General features: G+C 44.6%; 1 protein-coding gene across 1 annotated transcript in view; it reads right to left on the bottom strand.

The window, feature by feature from the left end:
• LOC111158087 (protein kinase C alpha) overlaps positions 1–22,004 on the bottom strand; it is a 393,808-nt gene extending 371,804 nt beyond the window's left edge. The window contains exons 1-2 of the mRNA XM_022519916.1: positions 21,774–22,004; positions 18,726–18,757 (exon numbers count right to left, since the gene is read on the bottom strand). Coding sequence (XP_022375624.1) covers positions 18,726–18,757; positions 21,774–21,946 — 205 coding nt within the window. The 5' untranslated portion in view covers positions 21,947–22,004. The remainder of the gene's footprint in view (positions 1–18,725; positions 18,758–21,773) is intronic.
• Positions 22,005–25,407: the final 3,403 nt, after the last annotated feature.

Here is a 25,407-nt window from a genome sequence, read left to right as displayed (position 1 = left end):
AAATTAATTAGATGCTGTGGGTGTTGCAAGAATTCCCGTGGTCTATTCCAAGAGGTTGTACATTTATATATCCTGTTGTGAATGGGGCAAAAATGTAAGTGTTTAACAAGGCAAACGCTGTACTTTACATTTTCTTTAAGACCATTTTTATTAAGGCTATAGTGATGCATTGAACAACTAAGGTTATATTCTAACAGTACAGTTGTCACCAGTTACCTTCACAGAAATAAAGGTAATACAGAACACTCAAATATTCCCATTCTTCTCAGTCACTTCCAGTAGTTCCGCCACCCTGACCAGAGGGTCACATTGCTCTGGCCAATAAGAAATGAGCAGGGTGCCCTTCGTGAGATGAAACGCTGAGAGCCCATGTGGGTGGATACTCTGGTCTCTCTTCCCTAGCTTTTGAAGGAGGCCGCCTCCGATTCTAGATGCCAACATCATACAAGACCATGTGGACAAGTGACCCCTCATGGACTCAGAGTGGACGTGTACAGCAAGGAGGAAGCAAACCTCGTGTGTTAAGCCACCACTGTGACTGGGGGACGAATGTGTCCCTAGGGCATGGAATGGCCAATCCCAACTAGTACGATGCAAGTGTAACAGTATTAAATACAGAACATGGTACAACCACATAGGAGTCTCCAAAGGTTGGGGGGGGGGGCAATTCGAAGCAGCGCCATTTATACTTTGGGAAGACAGGAAGCTCGGAATATAGTCTTTCCACCTGAACTAGCAAGACCGGGTTCTCAGAATATACAACGAAGACCGTCACATACACGACCCCTCCTTTCCTGATAACACGAGTCCAAGAACCAGGGAGCTAAGATCTTATATTATTTGATACTCCCATTTCTACCAGTTTCTCCAGAAGCAACCACTGTAAATTATCTTCCAGGCAGTCTTCATCAGCAGCATCTTGGACATGTCCCCTTGTTCATTTATGGAATTGCTCCAGGATTAAAAATATGGAGAACTAACAGACAAAATTCTTAGGAAGAGAGAATAAACAGTCTAGGAGTAGACAGAGTGAAAGCATGTGCCTTCTTCATTCCTACCAGGATTCCCAGAGTCTGAACCCATTAATCCTACTACCACCAGCCTCATCCACACAGACGGAGTCCAAAATCCTTTTTTTGGTTGCGTTTTTAAAATCCAGCTTATGAATTCTGTAATCTAGTTCATTCTCGAGCACATGACTCTCCAAAAACCTCTTCCTGAAATCATGCTGAGGCCCTCTTAACCAAATACTTAAAAATGAAGTCTCTAATAGAATATCGTAGTTTACAATCTCTCTAACACTGACAAATGCTTGCCTACTGACCCGCTTTATCTCTGCCGAGAGGATGGCTATTACAGATGCACCACTAAAAAAAGGGGAAAAAAGTCCTTTTACAGATATGTACGTACGTCCTAGCTGAGTAAAGGCAGAGGGGCAATGACTGGGGTATGTACCTCCCTTGATTAGCTGAGAACAAGCTTATTCCAGCTGTTTCCTTCTGTATTAATACCCAAGAGAGAAGCAGAGAGGAGGAGTCCGAGACCAGCTGAGTGCTGAATGCATCAAAATGTTTAAAGAATTCCATTTTCTGAGGGTTCTTTCTCAAGAACGAAAGGATAACATTTTCAACCTGGTTGGTTGAAAGACGGGGACCTTCCCAGGGAGCCATACCCTCAAAGACGATTCATGGAAAGACAGAACGACTCTGGGTAAACAGGATGTGTTAAAACTGAATAATCCTCAGTAACTATCCAGGGAATCACTGCTCAGTTGTCGTCTCCACGTCCTTTACTCTTTGCCCCATGACAATAAAGCTCCGCCCCCAATATCCCATCAACACAGCTCCCATCTGTAAATTCCATCCTGCCTGTACCAACAGATCCTGTTTCCCTTGGCTTTCCTGTACCAGAGCCCCTGGGTTTTCTTCCTGCCTCACTGACCGCCCCCCTTCCCCTCTCTGGCTTGCTCATTCTTATCTACAGAGCCAATGGAGGTGAGGGTTCCTCTATGCTGACTGGATTGGCCCTCTCCCCCAGGCACACTGATCCTTGTAAAACTCCAGTAACGGAGGGCTGCTTTGGGTTCCCAGAGCACAGTGCTCCCTTCATTACAGGAGGTCTGTACAGGCTGGTTGCTTTGCCCAGAAAGCCTTTCCCTTTTTCTTCACTTAACTCCTTTTCATCCTTAAGAGCTCATTCAAATGTGGTTTCCTTAGGTGAGATTTTCCTGACCCCCCAGCCCAAGTTAGGTCCCCTTTTTATCCACTAGCAGAGTCCTTACGCCTTTCCTTTATAATTCCATAAGCTGTCTATTTAATTTGTCCACGTGACTATTGGATTAGTGGCCGGGTCCATTACTAGAGGGATTACAGCAGAGATGGTCTCAGTTTGGCTTATTTGTATCTCCAGCATTAGACACTGTACTTGGTAGACAAAGCAATTTAATGGAGATATCTATATCTACATATCTACCTCCATTACAACAAGATCATAGCCTAAAATTTTTTAACCTCATTTTGTGAAATTCTTCTGCAAACCTGTATTATAGCAATAAAGCTAACTTCATAAAATAAGATCTGAGGATACAGCAGAAAGGAATCGAAAGAAGTAAAACCTATGGGTGAAGGACAGATGTTTACAGAGCTCATTTCAAATGTCTGGAAGTTATGGAAGTAGAAAATGATAAAAAATACAGGAATGTTTTTAAATAAGCTGATTATCAAAAGTAAGATGAAAGTATCACAACACTTTCAGCAAATCTCTCCTTTATCAAATTTTAGAATACCAAGAATTCACAGATGCTGATAAACTAGAGCCCTATCAAATAGAAACCCGAAATAGGACATCTGGTGAACACAAAAAAAAAAAAAAAAAAAAAAAAAAGCACACACCGCCAATTCTAAGAGAAGCCAAGTTTGTGATGACCAGATTGCATCCAACTCTGGGTAAGTTCAACATAATTGAGCTCAGCAGTTCAAAAAGATGGGCAGAGCAGGCATACAGCAAACCTAATTACAAAGTTTCCCTACCTCGGATAAGGACAGAAAAGAGGACACTCCTAGAAAGTAAAATGGTAGGATTGAATTAATCTTTTATATCAAATATAAACTCATTCCATGTATCTTTGAAACCTCAATTTAATGTTTGCCAGGCTTGACTGCTCTTGTTTTATATCCTCCTCTCCCACCAGAATATAGGACAGGAAATTAAAGAGCATAGTCTTACAAATAGATTTTCTACATTTTAATGTGAGTGATGGGTGTGGGGGGGCGGCAAGGGGAGACAACATCTGGATCCAAGTTGCTAAAAAAAAAAAAAAAGGGTAATGTTTTAAAAATAATGTAAATCCATGAAGAATTTACCTTTCCAAAGCCACTTTTTTTGGACAAAAGATCACAAAAATCCATTTTTGATTAAAAAAAAAAAGGAATCCTTAATCACAGTCTATATTCAAATACTAACCTAACCTAGTCGCTTAGTTGTAGAATGTAGGCAACACAACCTCTACCCCTCATCCATAAAATAACCGATCTTCATTTCTTTACAAAGATTAAATAAGATAGCTGTGTGAGTGCTTAACACCCAGCTATACGCAAAGGCCATATGCAATAGATTTTAGCTACTGTTACTCTCAGCAGTTAGCACAATGCCTGGTAGAGAACATGCACGAGAATATATTAGATTTATGGTAGCCAACCACAGATGGAAGTCTTCAGGCCTCAATATCAACCATAAAACTGAACACTTAAGGCCAGTTTTTTTTAAAAGGAGGCAAGGAGGAGAGGTTTAAGGAGACAGTAATGGAGATTATTTTAAAGGTCAAATTTGCACAAATAGGATCTGTGCCTGCAAAAGCATGCAGTCTTATAAACTCAAAGTAATCCTAGGGTTCTGTCTAGCTCAAAGGATTGTAAGCAAGCTTTCCAAAAAAAAAAAAAATCACAACTATCCGCCCCATAGGGCTTTTCTCCTCTCCCTTAACTCTGTTCAATTTCAGGAACATTGCTTCCTGATTTACTGCTTCCAGCTTGATTTCTTCTCTGATGCATTTCTCAACAGAGTTTTGTATGCCCACTACCGCCAACCTCTGCTCAGGTTAGGATCCCATTACTTCAGCCTTCATGATGCGTCCCACAAAGTCAAAAACAAAGGTGTGCTCCTAATACTGCCTCTACAGATTAGGAGGAAGGGGGACGCCAGAGTGATTACTTGGGCCAAAGAACTCTGCAAAGGCCACAAAAAATCAAAACAATACGAATGCCAGATTTCAACTCTTAAGAAGTTCACATACATTGGACAGTAAAAATCGTTGGCTTATCCCTGTCAGAAGTCAGAAAACCCTAACATTTTACATGCTAATCAAAACAGCATCAAAGAATGAACCGGGCTCTTTTATTTCCTTCCATCCTAAACCAACAACTCCATTCCTGCTTAAGACTAATTCCCAGCAACCAAGGATTTGTTTTGCATGAAACTTTCAATATTTCAATGATATTTTTTAAGTTCAGTACTATAGGATTATTTTTCGCAGATGCGGTCTTTATATGGAAGAAGTGAAAGGCAGAAATACAAACAATGAGCAGCGAGATGATCAAGCCCTCCTATCTTCCTCATCCTCAAGAGATCAATACTTGGGAGGGCACCAGGAGAACAGCCAGCCTAGGGATGACAAGTAAGTTTGCTGGTCTTCCACGTCAATTTCAATCAACTGATATTCAAGGCTACTTGGGATACAGAGTTGAGGATTCTGAAATTGAAAGAGAACCGTGATTACTGTTCTCTGCCACAACCCCTGGCAAGAAGGTCTCATATTCGCTACCCCCCCTTAGAGAGGCCAACTCCCTCACTATGAAGAGACAGGGGCCGAAACTAGATTCAAACCCAGATTACCTAGTTTCTAGCCTAGCACTTCCTATGTGATTTTTTTGTACTTATGTGTTTTTTATAGAAGTATCCTTCAGATCTCTAAGTCACACTTACCTAGTTAAATTTTATTTTTATTTAATTTCTTTTTAAAGATTTTATTTGAGACAGAGCAAGCACATGATGGGGGGAGAAGCAGAGGCAGAGGAACAACCAGACTCCTCGCTGAGCAGGGAGTCCCACACGGGGCTCGATCCCAGGACTCTGAAATCATGACCTGAGCTGAAGTCAGATGCTTAACAGACTGAATCACCCAGGTGCCCCTCTCCTAGTTAAATTTTAAATTCCTGAGTGAACAGACCCTCTAATTCTTATGAAAACCCTCCTCTTCCATATCAGCAGCTAGTGCACGCTTCTGTATGCAGCAAGTCCTGCAGCAGATGACCAGCTGCTTCTTCGGATAGGAACACACCCCTCTCATGTGCTTATTCTCTTTGCCCCTCAATGGTCCAGTGCACAAAAATAATTCGGAAGTGCCAATATTGATCTTGTGTTGGAAATCAAGACCAAGAACTAGTAGAACAAGGACCATGGGTGAGGTTCAGAAAGGTAAATAGCTATTTAACAATTAGCAATTCTTTCCACCACCACCAAGAGACACCCACACACACACATGCCTCTCACCCACGGCACTTGGTAAGCACCAAAATCTGCACAGAGGTATAATGAACACCATACATTTGGAAAGACCTGACCACCTAGTTTCCCACATGTAGCATGCAGGTGTCTCCATGTTGTGTGCTGTATACCGCAAAATGTAACAAGCCAATTAGACTACATGAACAGTCCTCCATTTGGGATACTTTGATAGGAAAATACATTGGTGTTCCTTCCACATTAATATACGTGTGACCAACATGCCCATGGTTATAATGGCATCTTAAACCATGACCCAGACTGAAACTGAGTCCAACCAAACCTCTGTACCCAGCTGCCATTTTGCTGAAAACAGAGGAACGTGGTATGCTACACAACAAGCATCAGAATCAATGAAAATTTAGGCCATGGGAAGCTCCACAGGTCCAAAGACCCAGGTACTCCCAGATACAGCACAAGGGAAATAGTCTGCAAAATGTTAACACTGAGACAAGCCAGTGAGATCTATGGAAACCCCCTGTATCATTTTTCCCCTTTCCTAGGTCTAAAAGAAATTCAGAATAACCGTTTGAAGGGAGAAAAGAAAAGAAAATCAAACAAACAAACAAACAAAAAAACACCAATTTCTTCCAAAGGTTTAAGAAGGAGCTTGATGAGAAAGAACCCCAGTTAGAGCCAGGGGCATTTTAATCACTCACAGAGAAGATGTGGTTGGTGTCTCAGGAACAAGTCCCCAGTCACTGCCCCACCCTAGATTCAAAGTTTTTTCCCCAGAAAACTGAGCAATATTTGAAAAGGCAGGCTATAATCCAGAGCAGGCAGTAACCTCCTTAAAGCAGGAACAAGGGAGCAGTCACGAAGGGGACACAGAAGCTTCCTACCCTCAACGCTTAAGTCCTACCAAAATTTTTCAAAATTATTCATACACATCAAGTCAGCAGTGGTATTTTTTCCACTTAGAAATTCTTAATTTTGAACATGGCTCAAAGACTCAGCAAGAAAGATGTCCAAGAATATTGCAGGGAAATTCACCAAGGGGAGCGGGGAGGGAGCCATCATTCTGGGCTCATTTTTAAAGGAACTTAGAAATCTAGGACATGAAGAAAAATTTTCCAAGGAAAGATTACAAGACTTATGGCATGTGGATTTAGATAGAAAATAAATTTTGAGAAAGGTTTGCATAAACAAACCTATCATCAGATCTGTCATTTTGTATATTTTGTGTTTCTATTACCGTCTCTGTATTTGCAAGGTCAAAACCTCAAATCAACACCACTGGAACTATGAAATGAAGGTATGACTTCTGTATTTGGCTGTTCTCCTACCCTGAAATAAATTCTAAGGGTGGAATGTTTTTTTTTTTTTCCGTAATTAACATTTTTTAAAGATTTTATTACAGGAGGAGAGTGTGTGTGTATACAAGGGGAGCGGCAGGCAGAGGGAGAAGCAGGCTCCCCACGAAGCAGGAAGCCCAACATGGGGCTCAATCCCAGGACTCTGGGATCATGATGAGCCTAAGGCAGACCCTTAACCAGCTGAGTCACCCAGTCACCAGGGGTGGAGTTACTTTTACTACAGAAGGCAAAACCAAGTAAACTCAATGGTTACATTTAGTCACTCTTCACATCTTGTTTCGGGGCCTCCTAAAAAGATGTGCATTTGCCAATTAACCAGATACTAACTGATTTGTGCATATATATTTCAGGTAGTATATATATAAAATGCAAAAATCAGCTCTGGTGTAATATTTCAGCATAAGATTAACAGTAGACTAAGGAACATAGGAATGTAGCCTGTTCCCAAAGAATCAAGCATTAAAATTGGAAAGACAAAAGTCAAAGAAAAATATGTAATTTCAAGTCGTCGTCTCCCTTGCTCACGGATTCCCATCCAACACAAATTCAAGGTCTTATTCCCAGACTGGCCATCTACACCATAAAAGATAAACATATGATCCTTAACAAAACTCCTAGACTTTATAGCAAGATGCATATTCATGTCTAGAAGGCACAGTCATTTTTCAAATAAAAGGAATCTAGTGCCTACTTTGTGGATTCCTGTTTTTTTTGTTTTTTTTTGTTTGTTTAAATACAGATTATTGGATGAGCACCTATGCTTACTGACAAGAGCACTTAAGAGTCAAGGCTACAGAATACAAAAGTTTATGAGCTACTGAGAAGCAGGAAGTTGGGGCTAGAGATTTAGGTGGTCACAAATGTGCAGTTACATCAAGTCACTTAGATTCTGCTGGCCAACTCCACAGCTATAAATTCAAGGACCTCAACTACATAGTCTGCATAGTCCTTTCTTGCTTTAGAATTCTAAAAACATGGGGCAACTGGCTGGCTCAGTCCGTAGAGCATGCAAATCTTGATCTTGGGGTTGTAAGTTCAAATCCCATGTTGGGTGTAGAGATTACATAATAAAACTCCAAGAACGTGGCTCTTCCTGATCCTGTGACTATAAAACTCACCAAGGAGGACAATGAAGGGGCAGATTTTGATGTACAGTAATTCAGATTATTAACCTACATTTAAACACAAGCATGTTTTTATCAGTTAACATGTAACTTAAGCAATATCAAATCCAATGCTTTCTTAATTCTTTTTTTTTTTTTAAGACTTATTTATTTGACAGAGAGAGAGATCACAAGTAGGCAGAGAGACAGGCAGAGAGCAGGAGAAGCAGGCTCCCTACTGAGCAAAGAGCCCGATGTGGGACTCAATCCCAGGACCCTGAGATCGTGACCTGAGCTGAAGGCAGAGACTTAACCCACTGAGCCACCGAGGCACCCTGCTTTCTTAATTCTAAGATTAAAATTCTGCCCATCTCACATGAACATGTTCTACCATTTAAGTTAAATATCCCAAGAAAGTCTCCATATAGTTGCAGGCTGTTAGGACAAAATACACAAAATATTGAATTTAACATAAAAGGGATACACAGGAAATGCAAACAAGGACCAAAAAGGTAACAATGCATTACAAAACTTTGAGATAAAACTTGAGCCTTCATTAGCTCTAGACCAACGAGAGTCAGCCAAAAACACCCTGTTCTCAATCTTATCCAAGTTATCACAAATATTTTATTTTTCCCTGAGTTTGTGCTTTAAGTCATTGAAAGCATTAATATAATGAGAGGTAGAACAGAAAGTTTAATAAACCCAGAGCCTCACAGAACAAGTTACCCCTGATCTATCCCATCACCGTTCATCTTAATTATTCTTCTACCACGTTGTATTAGATTCACTTTAGACTACTTCAGCAAGTCTTAATCAGACGAACTACTTCAGCTCCTGCCTGATAATTAATCTTCATAAAATACAATTTTGCAAGTTAATTTGCCTCGCACGAGCACAGAATCCCCTTGATAGCACCAGGTGTTACGGTGCTTGATGGTACAATTAAGCAAAATGGGAAAATAAAGACCATGCATCTCAACTTTTACCCCTAAACCTGCATTTAGACTGAAATCAAAATCAGTCCTGCATGATTCTGAACTGCTTAATTCCCTGGATTTTTTAAAGGCACGCATATGGTAGAGAGAAATTTTAAGAAGAATGAAGTTTTCCATCTTAATGAGTCATTCGGATTGAAAAAAGTAATGTGAAACTAAACAAAAGTCAACTTAATGATCACACTCAGCATGTGAAAAAGTTAGATTTATTAAGATTTCGAAATCAGGCAAATGACTTATAACATGATCATTGTTTTGTGATCCACCTATCAGATGTTCAACACCCGTGCATGGCTTATGATTACAAAGTGCACCCAAGAAAACACTTTGGAATAAGATGAAACTAGGATTTGAACTATTCGCTACACTGTAAGTAGTTAAGGACCAAGTTGCAGTATCTAAGATTTTTTGTGTAATCTCCCATTGTCATGTTTGAAGAATTATAGTCGCATGCACTCATTCGAAAGGGAAGTACATTAAGCTCATTTACTGCCTCTTAATTTCAAGACCAATCCAAACGGAAGCTAACAAAAGCCTTTACAAGCACATGCCTAGCTTTCTTGAATCAATGAGAGTTTTACTCCAATTACAACAAACGGCATCACAAATCATACTTTGTTAGCTAATTTAGGCAAAGGAAGAACGAAAGAGAGAGAGAACAGGGATTGGCTACTTATCAGTACGGCTTCAGACAGTAAACAATTACTGCCCATGAAATACAGATGTTTACTAAATCCGCCTGGTCTCCAAGGCACCAGAGCATGGACCAGCAGCCTGAATTCCCTCGGCCCCCACGTCTGCTCCTACAGAGCGGGAAGGGCAATGCCAACTCCCCGCCGGGCGGGAGCGTCTTGTAAGCACAGATCAGCACAGGAGCAGTAGTACATGAGTTTTCCTTTAGCAGGTCTGAACCCACACGAAAATCCATCTTCTGTTCCAAACCATAGTGCTCTGCAGCACCCTTCTACCTTCCTTCACAAAGGTTTCTGATCAGGTTTACAACAATCTCCTGAGTTTAGCACCACGGAGAGAAGGAGAGAAGGAATAACCACCGGCGATGAGCCGGAACTTCTGACAATACACAGTTTTTAAAACCGATTTTAAATATGCTAGTTCTAATTCCCCTTGTTAATGTGTATGAACAAATCTAGTCTCCGTGTCTCACATATGGTCATATTAATTCCCATGCTGTCACACTTGACCTCCAACAGGATGCGGTCATCAGTGGAACCAGCTTCGTAAGAGAGAGACCCTTGGAATGGTGTCAAAGCCGCGCACCTTCTAAAGTTACTTTCTAAGGTCCAATACAATTTTTCACATGGGGGATACAATGCTTTACTCTCCTGTACTGCCCTCTTCGTCTGCAAACTAAGAACCACGTAAAAAGAGACGAAATCCTATGCTGGCCCAGAAGCAGTCGGTGGGGGAAAGCATGTAGTTCTACTCAAATTTGAGGAATCTGTTTTTCTGCTAGAGGTCGGCACTGGCAACATCCCAAATAGTATGCCCCCCTACGCCCCCCACCCCCACGGCCCATCCTGGCCTACGCTCCTCCCTGCACATGAGTCCCTTTCATTCCCTCCTCTCCTCTTTCCCTAGTTATTTCCTTCCCATTAGAAAACCTTCCCCAGGGGCACCTGGGTGGCTCAGTGGGTTAAAGCCTCTGCTTTCAGCTCAGGTCATGGTCTCAGGGTCCTGGGATGGAGCCCCGAGTCAGGCTCTCTGCTCAGCAGGGAGCCTGCTTCCTCCTCTCTCTCTGCCTGCCTCTCTAACTACTTGTGGTCTCTATCAAATAAATAAATAAAATCTTAAAAAAAAAAAAACCCTTCCTCATCCCTTCAAAGGAAATTCTCTGTATCCTCCAAGCTCAAATAGAAAGCTACTTCCTAATGAGCCCAGAAAACCTCTCCCGCCCCCACATGCTTCAACAACCCCTATTTCATTTGGACTTCTATTTCAAGGTTTTTTTTTTCATCCAGTGTTTCCCTCTGCTCTGATGCCAGGGGCTCTGACCCATGCCCAGCAGTGTCTGGCATGATATACAGAGGTCCACACATCCGGCATTATCTCCCACTATGAGCAGTAGGCACAGTGTTAGAGTTGAACAATGCTTTATCCTTCCACAACTCCATAGTCAAGTTAGTGGCACAAACCTAACAAACAGTAGGAACTATGAAGCAAAACACTTGGGTTCACAGCATAGAGTCTGGACCCATACCACCTGGGTTTGAAGCCCCGCTCCAATGTTTTGTGATCTTGGACAAGTTCTACACTTCTATGCCTCAGTGTTTATTTTCTGGTCTGTAAAATGGAGGTAACACTGCTCACCTTTCCAAAATTGTGATGATCAAAGGCATTAATGAAAAGTGCTCAGAACGGTGTCTAAGAGCAAGCACTCCATGGGTGACCATTTCAAATGCAGGAAAGTCCACAACATGGGCTACTGTGCGTGAACTTCTGTATATACCATAAAAGTCAAAGCATTGATTATTCTGTTGGTGAAACCATAGGAGTCAAATCGTCCCCAAGAAATAATTTCGCTCAGCTTAGCTGTTAAATACTCTTCTCTTACCCCATTTGTCTCATAAGTTTGCCCAAGTCATATCTAAAATTTATAAACAATTTCATGTCCCTATATTTCCACCCTTGTGTTATAACTACCTTTTGGAGTTAGCTTAGATAATACAGATGGACCCTCTATTTCCCAAAATGCGAAAACTAAAGAGGTATAGAGGTTGGGGGTTGGGGAACCACAGCCAAGTGAAGGCATTTGAGATTAACTCCCCTCCTGCTAGTCTTACTTTGTGAACCTGCTCTTAATTCTGATCTTGTGCTGACAATTAATCAAATCATTCCCCTCCATTACATTTTTGATAGAAATCTATTTCCAGAAGCCATTTTCCCCTTTGTATAATTTAATAGAGGGCTTTAATGTAGCCACAGTAATGTCATCTAGATTTGACTGAATGCCATACCAATCCTGAAGTGTACCCCCCCTCCCTAGCCTGAAAAGTCTAACCTAAGGTTTCACAGTTTAGTAGAAAACAAGACCTGAAATAAAGAGTTTGTCATGGAAATTCTGACAGGAGGACAGCGAAGCCTTAATTCTGTCACCAAGAAATGTTTCCATGTTTCCCTTCGTGGCATCATTCTTTCCTCTAATACAAATCCAGGCTTTGTAAGTACCGCTAAAGTTTCCATTTGGCTCTGAAAAATGTTTTCTGCCTAACCGTTTGAATGGGGAGCCCTGCTCCACCCTGCTGGCCTGGTAGTTCAGCACATGCACTTCGGAGAAGGGGAGAGGAGCCTGGGCTTCGTGGGATGCTCCCAGGATGAACGTGTGCAAAAAGTCAGCGCTCCTACATGTCTGGCATCTTGCAGCATTTACCGTTCATCGTCCCTCTCCGTAGAGGGAGATTTTTTTTTAAAGAATTTATTTATTTATTTGACAGAGATCATGAGTAGGCAGAGAGGCAGGCAGAGAGAGAGAGGAGGAAACAGGTCCCCCACTGAGCGGAGAGCCCGATGTGGGGCTCGATGTGGGGCTCAATCCCAGGACCCTGGGATCATGACCTGAGCCAAAGGCAGAGGCTTTAACCCACTGAGCCACCCAGGCTCCCCCATAGAGGGAGATCTTTAAAGTGACTAAATCGGTTCTAACAGTTCTGCTTGGGTGTTTCTATTGCCACGCTCATGCGGCCCTTCTCACATCAAGACACAGAAACCTTTTGGGTACATGAAGTTTAAAAATACCAGGATCAATAAAGCTGAGCTACTACTCCCTCTGGAGCACGGTCATCTGCTTTCAGCGGTTAGCCATCTCGAAGCAAAACAGAACATTTAAAGGACTGTACCAAGGACGTGTGGTGGAGCTGGTTTTCATTTTTCACCCTGTACCCAAGACCTTTCCCTGCTCAGGCTATGGTCCATAATAGGCTCTTGCTATATTTGTAGCAATAAGATTCATTATGGATGCCTGGATACATCCCTAAAGACAGGAGGCACACTGAGTGCTTTATCCCTCTTAGGTTTAGCATTGCCCAGAACTTAAAGATACAAATTAGCATTTTCTGTTCTTTATTTTGAATAGAGATGCTTGGCCTCAGAAAATACTTTACCTTAAGTCACTAAAGATCTATCCTAGTTGACAGAACTGTGAACTATAAACTAGATTTTAAAAAATGGTATGCAGGTAGAAGTGATCCTTCTGGCTATGGACTTTCATATCATATCTCTCTTTTTATATGATCACACACCCAACAAATATTTATACACTCTCTACCAAGCGCCAGGCACTGCGTTAAACCCGGAAGATGGAAATAAGTCTCACTCCTTGTTCTCAAGGCTGGCAGAGACGACAGACAATACGGGGTAAAGGGTCCTGGGAGAAGCAGAGCATCCAGAATAGCGAGGAGGATGGAAAAGGTCAGAACTAACCTTTAGGCTAAAACTTAAAGGTGAAACAGGTGGTAGCGGGGGGGGGGGGGAATATATATATATATAAAATTTGAACAGGACACTTTCCGGGAAACTGCAATTTATTTGCAACGACTGGTGGGTGGAAAGCAGGAAAGCATCCTTAGATGAGTCTGAAAAAGCAAAACAGACTTGAAATGTCCTGGTCAGGAGCTGGACTTCACTCTGATGGGGAAACTCTGCAATGAATGCTATTTTGAAAACAATCCTTTGATGGAAAATAAGGGAGCAAGCTAAGGGTTCATGGACCTAAAAACTTGGGTCTAAATAACATTATTTAGGAGAGTGAGATACTCAGAGCGTAGTAAAATCGTTTCATCATAAAATTAAAGCAGAACCTCCCGTGTTAGATTTACCTGCAAAAGTATTAGGATTCCTACTGCTTAGAAAGAGGAACCAACCCTCCACAGGCTACAGCATCTGGTTCTGGCAGGGGGTGTGTGAGTAAAACAGAATGCTTGCACTTAATGCACTAAGAGAAAGTAGCAATTCGGAAAGCCATTAATGAGAAATTGTTTCCGAACAAGGATGGAGCACCAAACGTGAATCCCGGGCAGTTCTGGCCATAGGTCCCCGCTTTTACCAGTATTTGTGCATTTTTGCGAAGGAAGAAAGTGTTGGAAGCAAAAGCAGTTCCAAATGCCCATCTCTACCACGCTTCTGTTTTAGGTATTCCTGAACAATTTCATCTTTGGAGTGGAAATAATACTTTGATCGGACCTCAGCGCAAAAGCGCCAGAATTTCAAATTACACCTTTCCGTGGATTGGTGTTCCCGGAATTGCACTGATGACCCCGGGAGCTCACTTATCGTTCGCACAGCTTCCAGTCTGAGGAGTAACCAGCGAGAAATGGGGTGTTGAGATGCTAACCCCAGGTCTGAAGATGGAAACCCCTGGTGTCAACTGTAAAAATCAGCGGATTGTTGCTAGTTTAGGAGGGCTGATCCAGGACGTAAGGACAAGTCTGTTAAAGGCATTCTATTTACCCAGACTTCAGCCCCCCTTCTATATCCTGGCACTTGGTGTCCACTCTGCTTGGCTCCCAGCATCCTATAAGCATCCCGTAAGCTGTGATAACTAGACAACCTTTTGTGAAAAGCTGCCAAACTCCATCCCCTCTGTTAAAGGTCACCCTCCCTTAAATCAGCCTGGTTTTCTGGAATTCCTTTGCTTACACAGCCATGAGGGGGAGGGGAGAGGAACTTCTTTTCCCCCTCTCAAACATCAACTTCCATTTTTTAAAAGGATTTTATTTATTTATTTGACAGACAGAGATCACAAGTAGGCAGAGAGGCAGGCAGAGACAGAGGAGGAAGCAGGCTCCCTGCCGAGCAGAGAGCCTGATGCAGGGCTCCTTCGATCCTAGGACCCTGAGACCATGACCTGAGCTGAAGGCAGAGACTTTAACCTGCTGAGCCACCCAGGCACCCCAATCAACCTTCATTCTTATAGAAGGGATAAGAAACACCATCCCATTCAGGTGAGCTGATAGAAAGATCTACCCTGAAACATGCCTTCATAATGGACTGTCAAAGGCTGAGGGAAACCGTTTAACCCCTAACTGCTGGAAAACAGCTTCGGTTGGAGTCACAGGTTAAATACAATATTTGGGGTGTGCTTAGAGAAAAGGCTCCGGGTTCAGAACGGATTCAGAGCAGCATCCTTAAGTCACAAGTATGCATTTGATTCCCTGCAGACCCCCTCCCCGCCAAATATCCAGTGTTGATCATTCTGAGCCACAGTCCTCCCCTGATCATGGTCATAGGTGGGGATGGATTCTGATGTGGTCTCTAGGGTATCCTAAAGATCCTAGCTTGGTTGTTCATTTTGATTTGTGACATTAAAGAATAGGGAAAAAGGCAGGAAAAACATGCTAAGATGAATCCGATCTATCAGGCTAGGTAAGTTACTTGGCACATCAAGTAAGCAGGGCACATTTGGAGGCCGTTTCTATCACTGAAATTTGAGAAGTGTGCCAGTCCTGTTGAGGGGGGGATCAAGTTGGCTCTTTCCCTTTTCCAGTGATGAAAGTAATAGATAAGACCATTTTGGCTCCACTGCCTCAGAGGAAGACAAGACTCGAGCAGCGTGGCAGGTGGCTGTGCTTCCCAGGACAAGAGTTTTTGGAAGCCCCAGCCACACAAGACTACAGACAGGAGACAGACCTTCCAGGCTGGAATCTCAACTTCATCAATGACCAGATCAGACAAATCTTTCCTGGTGGGAGGAGGGGGAAATAGGCTGTGGGCGGGGCCCTGCTCTCGGCTAGACTTACAAGAGGAAATTAGCTCTGAGTAGATCAAGCAAACCAAGAGAATGCAAAGCCAAACAAAAATCAAAAGGCAAATTCTGTCCTGGGGGTATTTCAGATCTACAAAGGGACAAGCTCTAAGAATCTTAAGAGAATTATTTCATGGCCTCTGGATCTGCTCTACACTCCTCTTTGCTCTCCCCAGTGTTTATGGCCCCTGATTTCAGTATTTGGGGCAGCAAATGTTCACAGTGGGACCCTCCTGGGTGACCTGCCCAGGTAATACTCACTTTTTCAGGGCTGCCCACCCAGCCTGCAGTCTAAAGGACACAGTGTCCATGAAGTACAATCCAAGAGATCTTCAGAAAAGTTTCCCTGTTTCCACTCAGACTGCATCTCGGGGAAGAGAAGAAGCAGGGGGGAAAATCTTTATGTGCTTATAAAAGGCTGTCTACATAGCACAGATCAGAAACCCAGTTTTGAAGGATGACACCTCACATCTTGAGTCAATGTTAAGAACTGGAAGACTCCGTGAAATAACGACTATTTTAAAAGCCAGCTCCCATGAGGTGGTGACTCATTTGGAACATACGCGCCTCTCTAAAGTATACTTAGCTGCAGATACCGCGCCTGACCAAAGGGACATACTACACACGGGGAGCTAGAAGTTGCTGCCTCCATCGGGTGAGAAAACAGATAAGGAGTAAGAGAGTCACCCCCAGCTACCATCTCCAGAGGGTATGTTGCCAAAAGCACAGGATGAGAAGGAGATACTCCCTGGAAGAATGGGACTATCAAAGAGAGCAGGAAAGATTTTAAGATGGAGAACATTAAGAGAAAACAAGTATATTCTAACTTAAATGTAGTCTAAAATGGTCAGATGTTAGGGGCGCCTACGTGGCTCAGTAGGTCAAGGGCCCAACTCTTGGTCTCAGCCAGGTCTTGATCTCAAGCCCCACGTTGGGCTCCATGCTGGGCATGAAGCCAACTTCAAAATGGCCAGATGTTAGTACTTTGGAGAATGCTAAAATGGAAGTGTTAGGTAACTGTATACTTGTGCAATTAGAAAGCACTGTCCTGAGCTAACATCCAGAAGTTATAAGATAATCAGCATGTGCTTACTCGAAGTCAGATACAGAGGTCACATGCTAAACATGTGTTATGTGGCAAGCAGATAGCAGGACACAAATAGGTTGTATATGAAGTAGTTTATGATTTAAGACTTGTAGGTGCAATACAGAAACTCATGTAAGGAGACCTCTGGTTTACTTCTTCAAACAACAGTGCATAAAGTACATCGCCACTGCTGTATTTTGTTTAGTTTATAAAAACTAAATTTCAAGAATTAAAGGCAATTCAGGGAAGGATATATGGGGGGGGGGGCCAAATGGCGGGATTTAAAATTTTGATCTCTTAAAGCTATGAGTGAATGGATAACTTAAAAAGAACTTACCCTGAGGAAGAGAGAAGGGGATAGAATTTCACTTTTTACTTTATGGGAGTTATGCCAACATAAGACTATTAATCTGCTGAGCCACTCAAAAACGTCCATACAGTCTTGGGGGGGGATCATGTAGGCCCCCCTTGTGCCCCTGATATAGCCACTCTGATTTCACTAACAAAACGGCCTCCAACAAGCAGGTCGAAAAGAGACCAACCTTATCCTGAAGTCTCAGTACGTAAGAAATGGTAAAGTTTAACATGCCCCCTTTCTCTCCAACAAGAATTCTTATGTTCCCATAGGTCTCCACCCAAATATTACAACAAACGATAGACGCAAATCACAGTTGCCCAGAACCACACTTTCCACGTTTAAACTTCTTTTTAAAAAAATCACATTTCAAGCCACGAGCCAAACATTGCCTAATGTAAGTTCAAGTCCACAACTAAGAAATGTGAAGAGCTCCACCTTCCTTTCATCTCTTATAAAGAGGGATGCAACGCGCTGTTCTCTTTATTCTTTAAAGGAATAGCTCTTGATCTCCCAACGTTACTGATTTTTATTCAATAGGGGTTTGAAGCACCTGGTGAAGGTAGAATATTACACCATAAAATACATGCATTGAAAACAGATTTAGAAATTCTAAGAAACAAGTTCATGAATTTGAAGAACTTTAGAAGTTAAACCAACTTGCCCAATTTTTGAGTTATAAGTACACAGTGTCTCCCTAATGCGCTTACCATTAAACAGCATTAGGATAATATTTTCCACGTTGAAAAATACACTTTCCACTTGCCCTAATAAACCGACGCCCAGATGGGAAATGTAACCAGAACTAAACAAACATAATATAGTGAGGAGAGCTAAAAGGTGCACTAAGACCCTGGGATGCCTTCGCAAGGTACAAAGTATTAAGTTTAAACAAATAGAGGGAGAGTATAAGAAATGAGATACTTGACGTGTATAAAAAAGGACTACAGCTCTAAGGTGGAAATAAATGGATTTCTTTTCAGATGCAATCAGTAGTATGTATACTCATTAAAGGTCACATTCACCCTAAAGGAAAAAACATGCCTCCTAGCACAGCAATACATTATAATCTAGGTAACTTTAAAATGTGTTAACTTTGTTCTGAACAATAATCAGTAATTAAAAACACAAAATCACTACAGTGATGTGCGGCCTAAGATTAGTAACGATGAGTCCAACCCGATACAGAGGTAAGAGATAAAGAACAAAAAAACGAGCAAGAACAAGAAAAGCCACATGAATACAAAGTGATTCCATTTCTTTTCCTCAACACCCACACAAAGACAGCAGTTTCTGACAAGAATGTTCTTGGCAAAAAATAAAGTTACAGGAAGGTTTTTTTTCAATGAGAAAAAGGCAGCTCCATATGCAGATTACTAGGCGATACGATTTTTTTTTTAACGGCCCAAATTTACAGACCTCATTTTGAAAATATCTAAGCTTTTTTTTTTTTTTTTTTTTGGATCACAAAGACGACTAGAAATACTGTTCCTGTTTGGAATGCTTATTTCGTGTTGTACTTGAAAATAAAATCCAACGTGGCAGCTTACCTTGGCACTGGAAGCCTTGTTTCCCAAACCCCCTGAAAAACAGAAACAACAAAGTATCTTAACATATTTTGTGTTGTATACCATATTTTAAGCCAATTATGAGTAAAAGTATTCAATAGAATAAGGGTTTGTACATGAAAAGCAATGATTCGATAGCAAAAACATGCCTAGATAGAGTACTGAATAAATTCAACTTTGGGGGGGGGGACTCTGTATAGCCTTCAAAGCCTCATTAAATTATTTCAATGTATCAAGGTTCTTTCCAGTTCACACTTTGTTAATGATACTTAAGTTTCCAGACGAGAACATGACTATGATATTCAGAGTTGGTATAACATTCAACAAATAAAGACTTTACGGTTGAAGGAAGTGCTTCAATTTTGTCCCTAAAGACAAAATGAAAATCCTTTTTCTCCCTAAACGCAACTAAAAAGTGGCTTCATTTGTTATGAAGGTACTTCAAATAGGTGTCTAGAAACCGCCAATCGGTACTACCTCACATTAAATTTTGGTTTAAAAGGAGCCATATTTCACAAAGTATTATTTTTATTGGTTGTATCTGAAGTTAACGATCTAATTTTTTTAGAGCATCAGTAACATTCAAAGCAAATACAGAAGCTATTTTGTTCTGGTAAATTACTTTAGAAGATTTATTCTCTGAGCAGAGAGCCCTAGCAGGGACATAAAATTGTAAACACTGTTTCGACTATGATGAACACATTACAATTCTTAGACATGATCTCTTGCTTTACATAGCATTTTAAGTTGACAAAGCACTTCATATATCTTTATAACTTAGTCATTCCCCCAAACACACGTAAGCCCAAACACTTATAGTTTTAAAGTATCAGTATTTTGATATTTAGAACAAACTTGTAAATTAAGGACCTACAGGCACAATGAAAGACAACTGAAGTTAAAACCACTGCTAGACGATCCTGGTATTTTCTCGGAACTTTCAAGTAGTTTCTGGTTAGGTGGAGAAGCATTACAGGAATTACTCAGGGAGGAAGCTGACAGGGAGACCTTTATTTTCCACTTCACATTACACCTGACCTGAAGTGCCATAGCAGGTCACCAGGGGCTCAATCCTTTAGAGCAACTGATAGTGGAAAGACCTTGGCTAGCCTGGTTATGTATGTTGCAGGTACCTTTCCTAATTCATCTACTTTCCCCCCAAAGTAGTCCAGAGTCTCAGTGTTCCCTTTTTATGAGATCTCCCAATTGGCATGGGAGGCTGAAGATGTCCCCTTAACTAGATGCAGTAATCTCTTGCCCTGATGCTCCAAGAATTTTTAGCTAGCCTTATCTACAGTTACTTTGAGCACAACTGCTTCATATGCTGACTACAGGGAAAATCATTCGCAGAGGTGTCTGTGCTTTTTGTGAAAACACTTCTGAGATTTCTAAAAAGGAAAGGAAAATGCACCTCGTTTAGTATTGTCTGTGGGGGACTCTCCCTTACAGACACTTTCCCCAGGTACCGAATAGCCATCCATAAAGGAAAAGTTAAGCATCATAGCACCTTTGTGGGACCCTTAGAAGCGATTTCCTCCAGATGTGATGGATTCAGAGAATGTCACCCATAAAGGAAAAAATTAAGCTCCTTATGAGCACATCTGCGGGGCTCATGATTTCCCCAGGTGTGGTGAACTCAGATGCCATCCATAAAGGAAAAGTTAAGCATCTTATTAGCATCACATTTCTGGACTTTACCCTTGGAGTTGTTTCCTCCAGGGTTGGTGGGGGGCGGGGGGGTGATGGATTCACACAGCTATCCATAAGTTCTGCCTAGGGCCCCAACAAGATACATGCCACCGGGAGGGTTAGTGGCACTGTCCCCGCAGTCGCCATAGCTCTGACTTGGAGTTTCCCACCTACATTCAGGAAGAGGAGATAGAAAAAGCCCGGGTATCTGCCAACCTGAGGAAGAAAAACTCCTTAATGCTCACACTAGAGCACCTGGGGTTCCCTGAGGTTCAGCTTTAAACTTTGGGGGTATTTTTCGAGGCGGGGGGGGGGTGTCACCGATGTTTTGAGAGTAAGAGCCATTAGCTCTCACCAGAAAAGGGTATATACAGTTCTGCCTAGTTTCGCAGGGTTCAAAGACCCCCGGAGACCATCCCTTTATCCGTCCCCCCCCCCCCGCCCCAAACCCCTGGACTCACAATGCCGGCATTCACTGTAAACTCTGTACCTGAACTCCGACGCCTTACAGTAGTTTTCTTAACTAGGGCCTCTGTCCTCATCTACCGGGCTGCAGGTCTAATCTCGTGTCGACAGGGTCTATTTTAAATGACTCCCTCTGCCCTTCTGCCATTTGCCTGCTCGGTTTTAATTCCCCCTCCCCCACGGCAAGCTTTCAACAGTTTGCTGCCTCTCCGCTCTCCCTGGGCTCACCCAGACGAGTCCGGTCTCCCGTGCCCAGCAGATACAAGCTACAGTAGGCAAGGACCCAAGGTCCCAGAGGAGTCCAAGCCCGCTGGGAAACAACACCCCCCATCCCCCTCCCTCCCCCACTAAGGCGCCCAGCCCTGCTCGTCTCTAACTTGGACCTCGCGGCGCAATCGCCGCCGCTCCCCCCGTTACTCCGGGCGTTTCTCCGGGAAACTCTGCCCTTTGGATTCTCTTTCTCGCTCTTCCCTTTGCTCACACCCAGCGAGCGGCGTTCCCCTGTCCGTACAGAAGGGCGGGTGCGCCGGGGAGACGGAGGGGACCCGCGGAGGCGATCGGTGTCGCTGCGGCGCGGGGCCAGCCTCCCCCCTGCGGCAGGGGGTGTGTGACCCGGCGCCGACTTCCCCGGGAGTCCTGCCCGCGAGTGTCCCCGACGCGCGCGCGCGTCGTTCCGGGCGAGAGTTCGGACTCGGCCGGCTCTCTCCCAAGTTCCCCGAGTGAGTCAGGCCCAGAGTGGGCGCGCCCGAGCGAGGATCCCCGGGATGCAGGGACCCGGACTGGAGAGGGACGGGCCCCCAGCCCGGGGCGCCCCGGGGGGGGGGGGGAGGAGGGGGTCCTGGCGGCCGCCGTGCGCCCCGGCCCGCGCGCACCTACCAGATGAAGTCGGTGCAGTGGCTGCAGAAGGTGGGCTGCTTGAAGAAGCGGGCGATGAATTTGTGGTCCTTCACCTCGTGCACGTTCTTCTGCCTCAGCGCCCCTTTGCGGGCGAAGCGGTTGGCCACGTCCTGAGACGCCGTGGAGTCGTTGGCCGGGAAAACGTCAGCCATGGTCCCCCCAACCACCTCTTGCCTCCGCCGGGGAGCAGCAGCAGCCGGGGACGCCGGGGGGGCGGGGGCGGGCGGGGGAGGGGCGGCGGGGCGACGGGCGACCCCGGGCGGGGGGCGGGGGGCGCGGGCCGGCGGTCGCGGTCGCGGCGGCGGCGGCGGCGGCGGCCGGGGAGAGTCGGGCCGGAGCGGGCGCGGGAGCCGGAGCCGCTCGCGGGCTGGCTGGCTGGCTGGCCCCGCGCTCACTGACAGCCCAGCGCCCGGCGCTCGCGCTTCCTACTCTCGGCGGCAGAGGCGGCCCGGAGCGGCGCCGCCCACCGCGCATGCCCGGAGCGCGGGAGCCACGGGGGCGCGGGCGAACGCGCGCGCCCGGGGAGTCTGCGCCTCCGCGTTTTGCGCGCAGCCCCGGGAGGGGAGGCGGCGGCCTGGGCCGGGCCCGCCCGATTTGGGGAGCGGAGGAGGACGCTGGGAGGGGCGGGCCGCTCTCCGCCGCCTTTTTCTTTTCCTCCTTTCCCTCCCTCTCCTCCCCGCCCTCCGCTCGCTCTCCTCCCTCTCGTCCTCCTCCTCTTTTTCTTCCGCTTCTCCGGCTCTGCCCGCTGCTCTCCCCGCTGCTTCCTCCCACTCCCCTGCTCATCCTCCCCCTCCGGGCGCCCGCCTCCCGGCCGCCCTCGCTCCTGCTAGAAGTCCGGCTCCCTGCGCGGAGCCCCGCGCAGCCTCTCGGTCCGACCTGCTCCGAAGCTCGCCCTTCCCCACCTTCCAGGACCCGCCGGTGCTCCCGGCCGCGATGCTCAGGTTTTGTGTCCCTCCAGCTGGCCGTGCCCTGAACTGCCCGAACCCTCAGCCCGCACCCAGCGCTGCTTACACAGGACAGGAGCAAGGGCGTGTTTGTAAATCATCGCTCACGGACCACCCTACCACCTGCCTCTGCGGGGCTGTCTTCACTTGCATCTTGTGTAGGACTCTAGTGTGCACGTGGGGTGGTTAAAGGACCTGTCCTAGTTACTTATCCCTTTACTCGCTGGCTACTAGGGTGACGACGTTGATTGTCAGCCTTTCTTGATTTTACAAGTCCAGAGCCTTAATTTAGAAATCATTTTGCATCCCAAACTAATTACCGCAATACTGGTAGGTGCGGAGTCCAGCCAGAACACTTGTACTACTGAGTAAAACTGCTTGTGAAAGGGTAGCTGTTACGCACCTGCAAAGACGCACGCGGGGATGTACCAGCTAATCATTTGCTGAATATTTATTAGTTCTGCCTCCAGGACGCTTAAATACGTAAGGGAAACAACCATCCCCCAGCATTTCACTATTGTTTTACCTCATTGCCGGATTCACTAAGTTCACAAAACAACTACAGTGAGCTGAAGACCGTCAAGAAAAAGAACACGTTGCTTAATCCTTCAAGAAGTTTAGGGGGGAGAAGAAAAGGAAAAAAATCTTGGAGGGTACATGTCCTCTTAGAGCGTACCACAAAGATCGCATAGGCTACCATGTGTTTTTTTTTTAATATTTTATTTATTATTTGATAGAGACACCGTGAAAGAGGGAACACAAGCAGGGGGAGTGGGAGAGAGAGAAGCAGGCTTCCAATTCAGCCCGATGTGGGGCTCGATCCCAGGACCCTGGGATCATGACCTGAGCTGAAGGCAGATGCTTAGCAACTGAGCCACCCAGGTGTCCCCTAGGCTACCATGTTTTAAGATTGCCTAATTGAATGCTTGATTCTAGAAATGTCCTTTATATTTTAGCAAGTGTAAGCTATACTTTGCTGGCCTACTTAACAGTCTCTTGAGCCAATGTTTTTAGTGTTTAAAGAGACTGCACCTGCTTGATACACTGGTCAGAAATTTCACCAGTGGTGACAGCCCCTCCAGGCCAAGGAGGCAAAAAAGGCAGAGGCAAGGGAAGAAATGAGAAGCAGGCATGTTGGGAAAATAGATCAAAATTTTCACAAAACACTGTAAGCATCCTTCCCAAGCCATGGTTGTTTATTATTCAATGATCATAAAGTCAATAGAGCACAGTAGAATGAAGCCTTCTTTCCTCATAACTTTCTTAATTTAAGAGTGGTCCTCACATATGCTATGAAGACAAGATTCTATTTCCCTGAAGCTTTGATGCAATGGTAGAAGAAAAACATGGCAGAATTGGAGGGTGGGGTTGCGGATACTGGAATCCCTGAGCATAGTAATAGGGAAGATGAGTTAAGAACCAAATGGGCGGGGCGCCTGGGTGGCTCAGTGGGTTAAGCTGCTGCCTTCGGCTCAGGTCATGATCTCAGAGTCCTGGGATCGAGCCCCGCCTCGGGCTCTCTGCTCTCTAGGGGAACCTGCTTCCTCCTCTCTCTCTGCCTGCTTGTGATCTCTCTGTCAAATAAATAAATAAAAATTAAAAAAAAAAAAAAAACCAAATGGGCTATGGCAGCAGCCTGGTCATCTCCCAGGTGTGGCGTAGAGTGATCGCAGCAATGGGTAGACCAGATGGAGACAATAGGTCTCTTTGCTTTCAGGTTGTGGCTTTGCTTTCTTACCTCAGTTATGACGGTTGTTCTTTGTGGGTATAGAGAGAACCAACTAGAAGTTCGTTGACTGATAACTGGGCTAAACTTCAGCACACAGTTGCCCTCAGCTTAGCACAATTGTGGGGGCAAGGGGATGGAGACATACCTGGAGTAGGGTTCCCAAGCAGTGGGAAGGACTGATGGCAATGTGGGCCACAGTTTGCCCCTACAGCCACCAGAGAAGTCTCCTCAGTAGCCCTGAAGTAGAGGGGCTTATGGAAAGGAGGAGAGGGAATGGTCGATTAGTCCTGGGCATTAGTAATTAGAGTCAGCTGTTTCATGGAGAAGGCGCAGGAAAGAACAGGGAACGGTAGACTAGATATAGTTAGTCAGAACCCTCATCTGGGAACCCTGCCCTTGCAAAACAAGCTTCAGACTCTTTAGACCAGCAGGACCCAGAGGCTGGGATCAAAGTCAGGCCACGGAAGTGGTGATTCCAAACCAAAGTGGTTTCCTTAAAACCAACAACCTTTATGATACAACCTAAAACTTGTTGCTCTATGCGGACCACTAGTCTGTTTTCAAACGGATGAGGCAATTATCAAATTCAGCAATACAAATTGCTCACAGTATAAAAAGCTTGATTCTGAGATTTTAGTAGCCAAGATAATTTAAAGACTCGTGTTTTGCTCTATGCACTTAATCCAAGGTTTAGGAGAGCTGAGACAACTGATGGAATATATAATTACTTAGGCAGTGTTTAGAGTTGGGGTGAATGGCCGGTCTCATGAAACGGGTAGAGGCAAGGTCTAGCTCGGGAGAGGCTGTTGCTGGTTAAGTTAGGGAGACAGAAAATATTTCCTAGGGGTTGGTGGGTCAGAAACCCCAGTCAGAGGGTAATTCCAGGGCTGATGGGTATGGTTCTACAAGCGGAAGGATAGGGGCACCTGGGTAGCTCAGG

Source organism: Enhydra lutris, unplaced genomic scaffold (assembly GCF_002288905.1).
Source record: "Enhydra lutris kenyoni isolate GAN:26980312 unplaced genomic scaffold, ASM228890v2 scaffoldscaffold57, whole genome shotgun sequence".
NCBI lineage: Eukaryota > Metazoa > Chordata > Mammalia > Carnivora > Mustelidae > Enhydra > Enhydra lutris.
The sequence above is the reverse complement of the archived record's forward strand: the minus strand, read 5'-3'. Positions and strand labels throughout refer to the sequence as shown.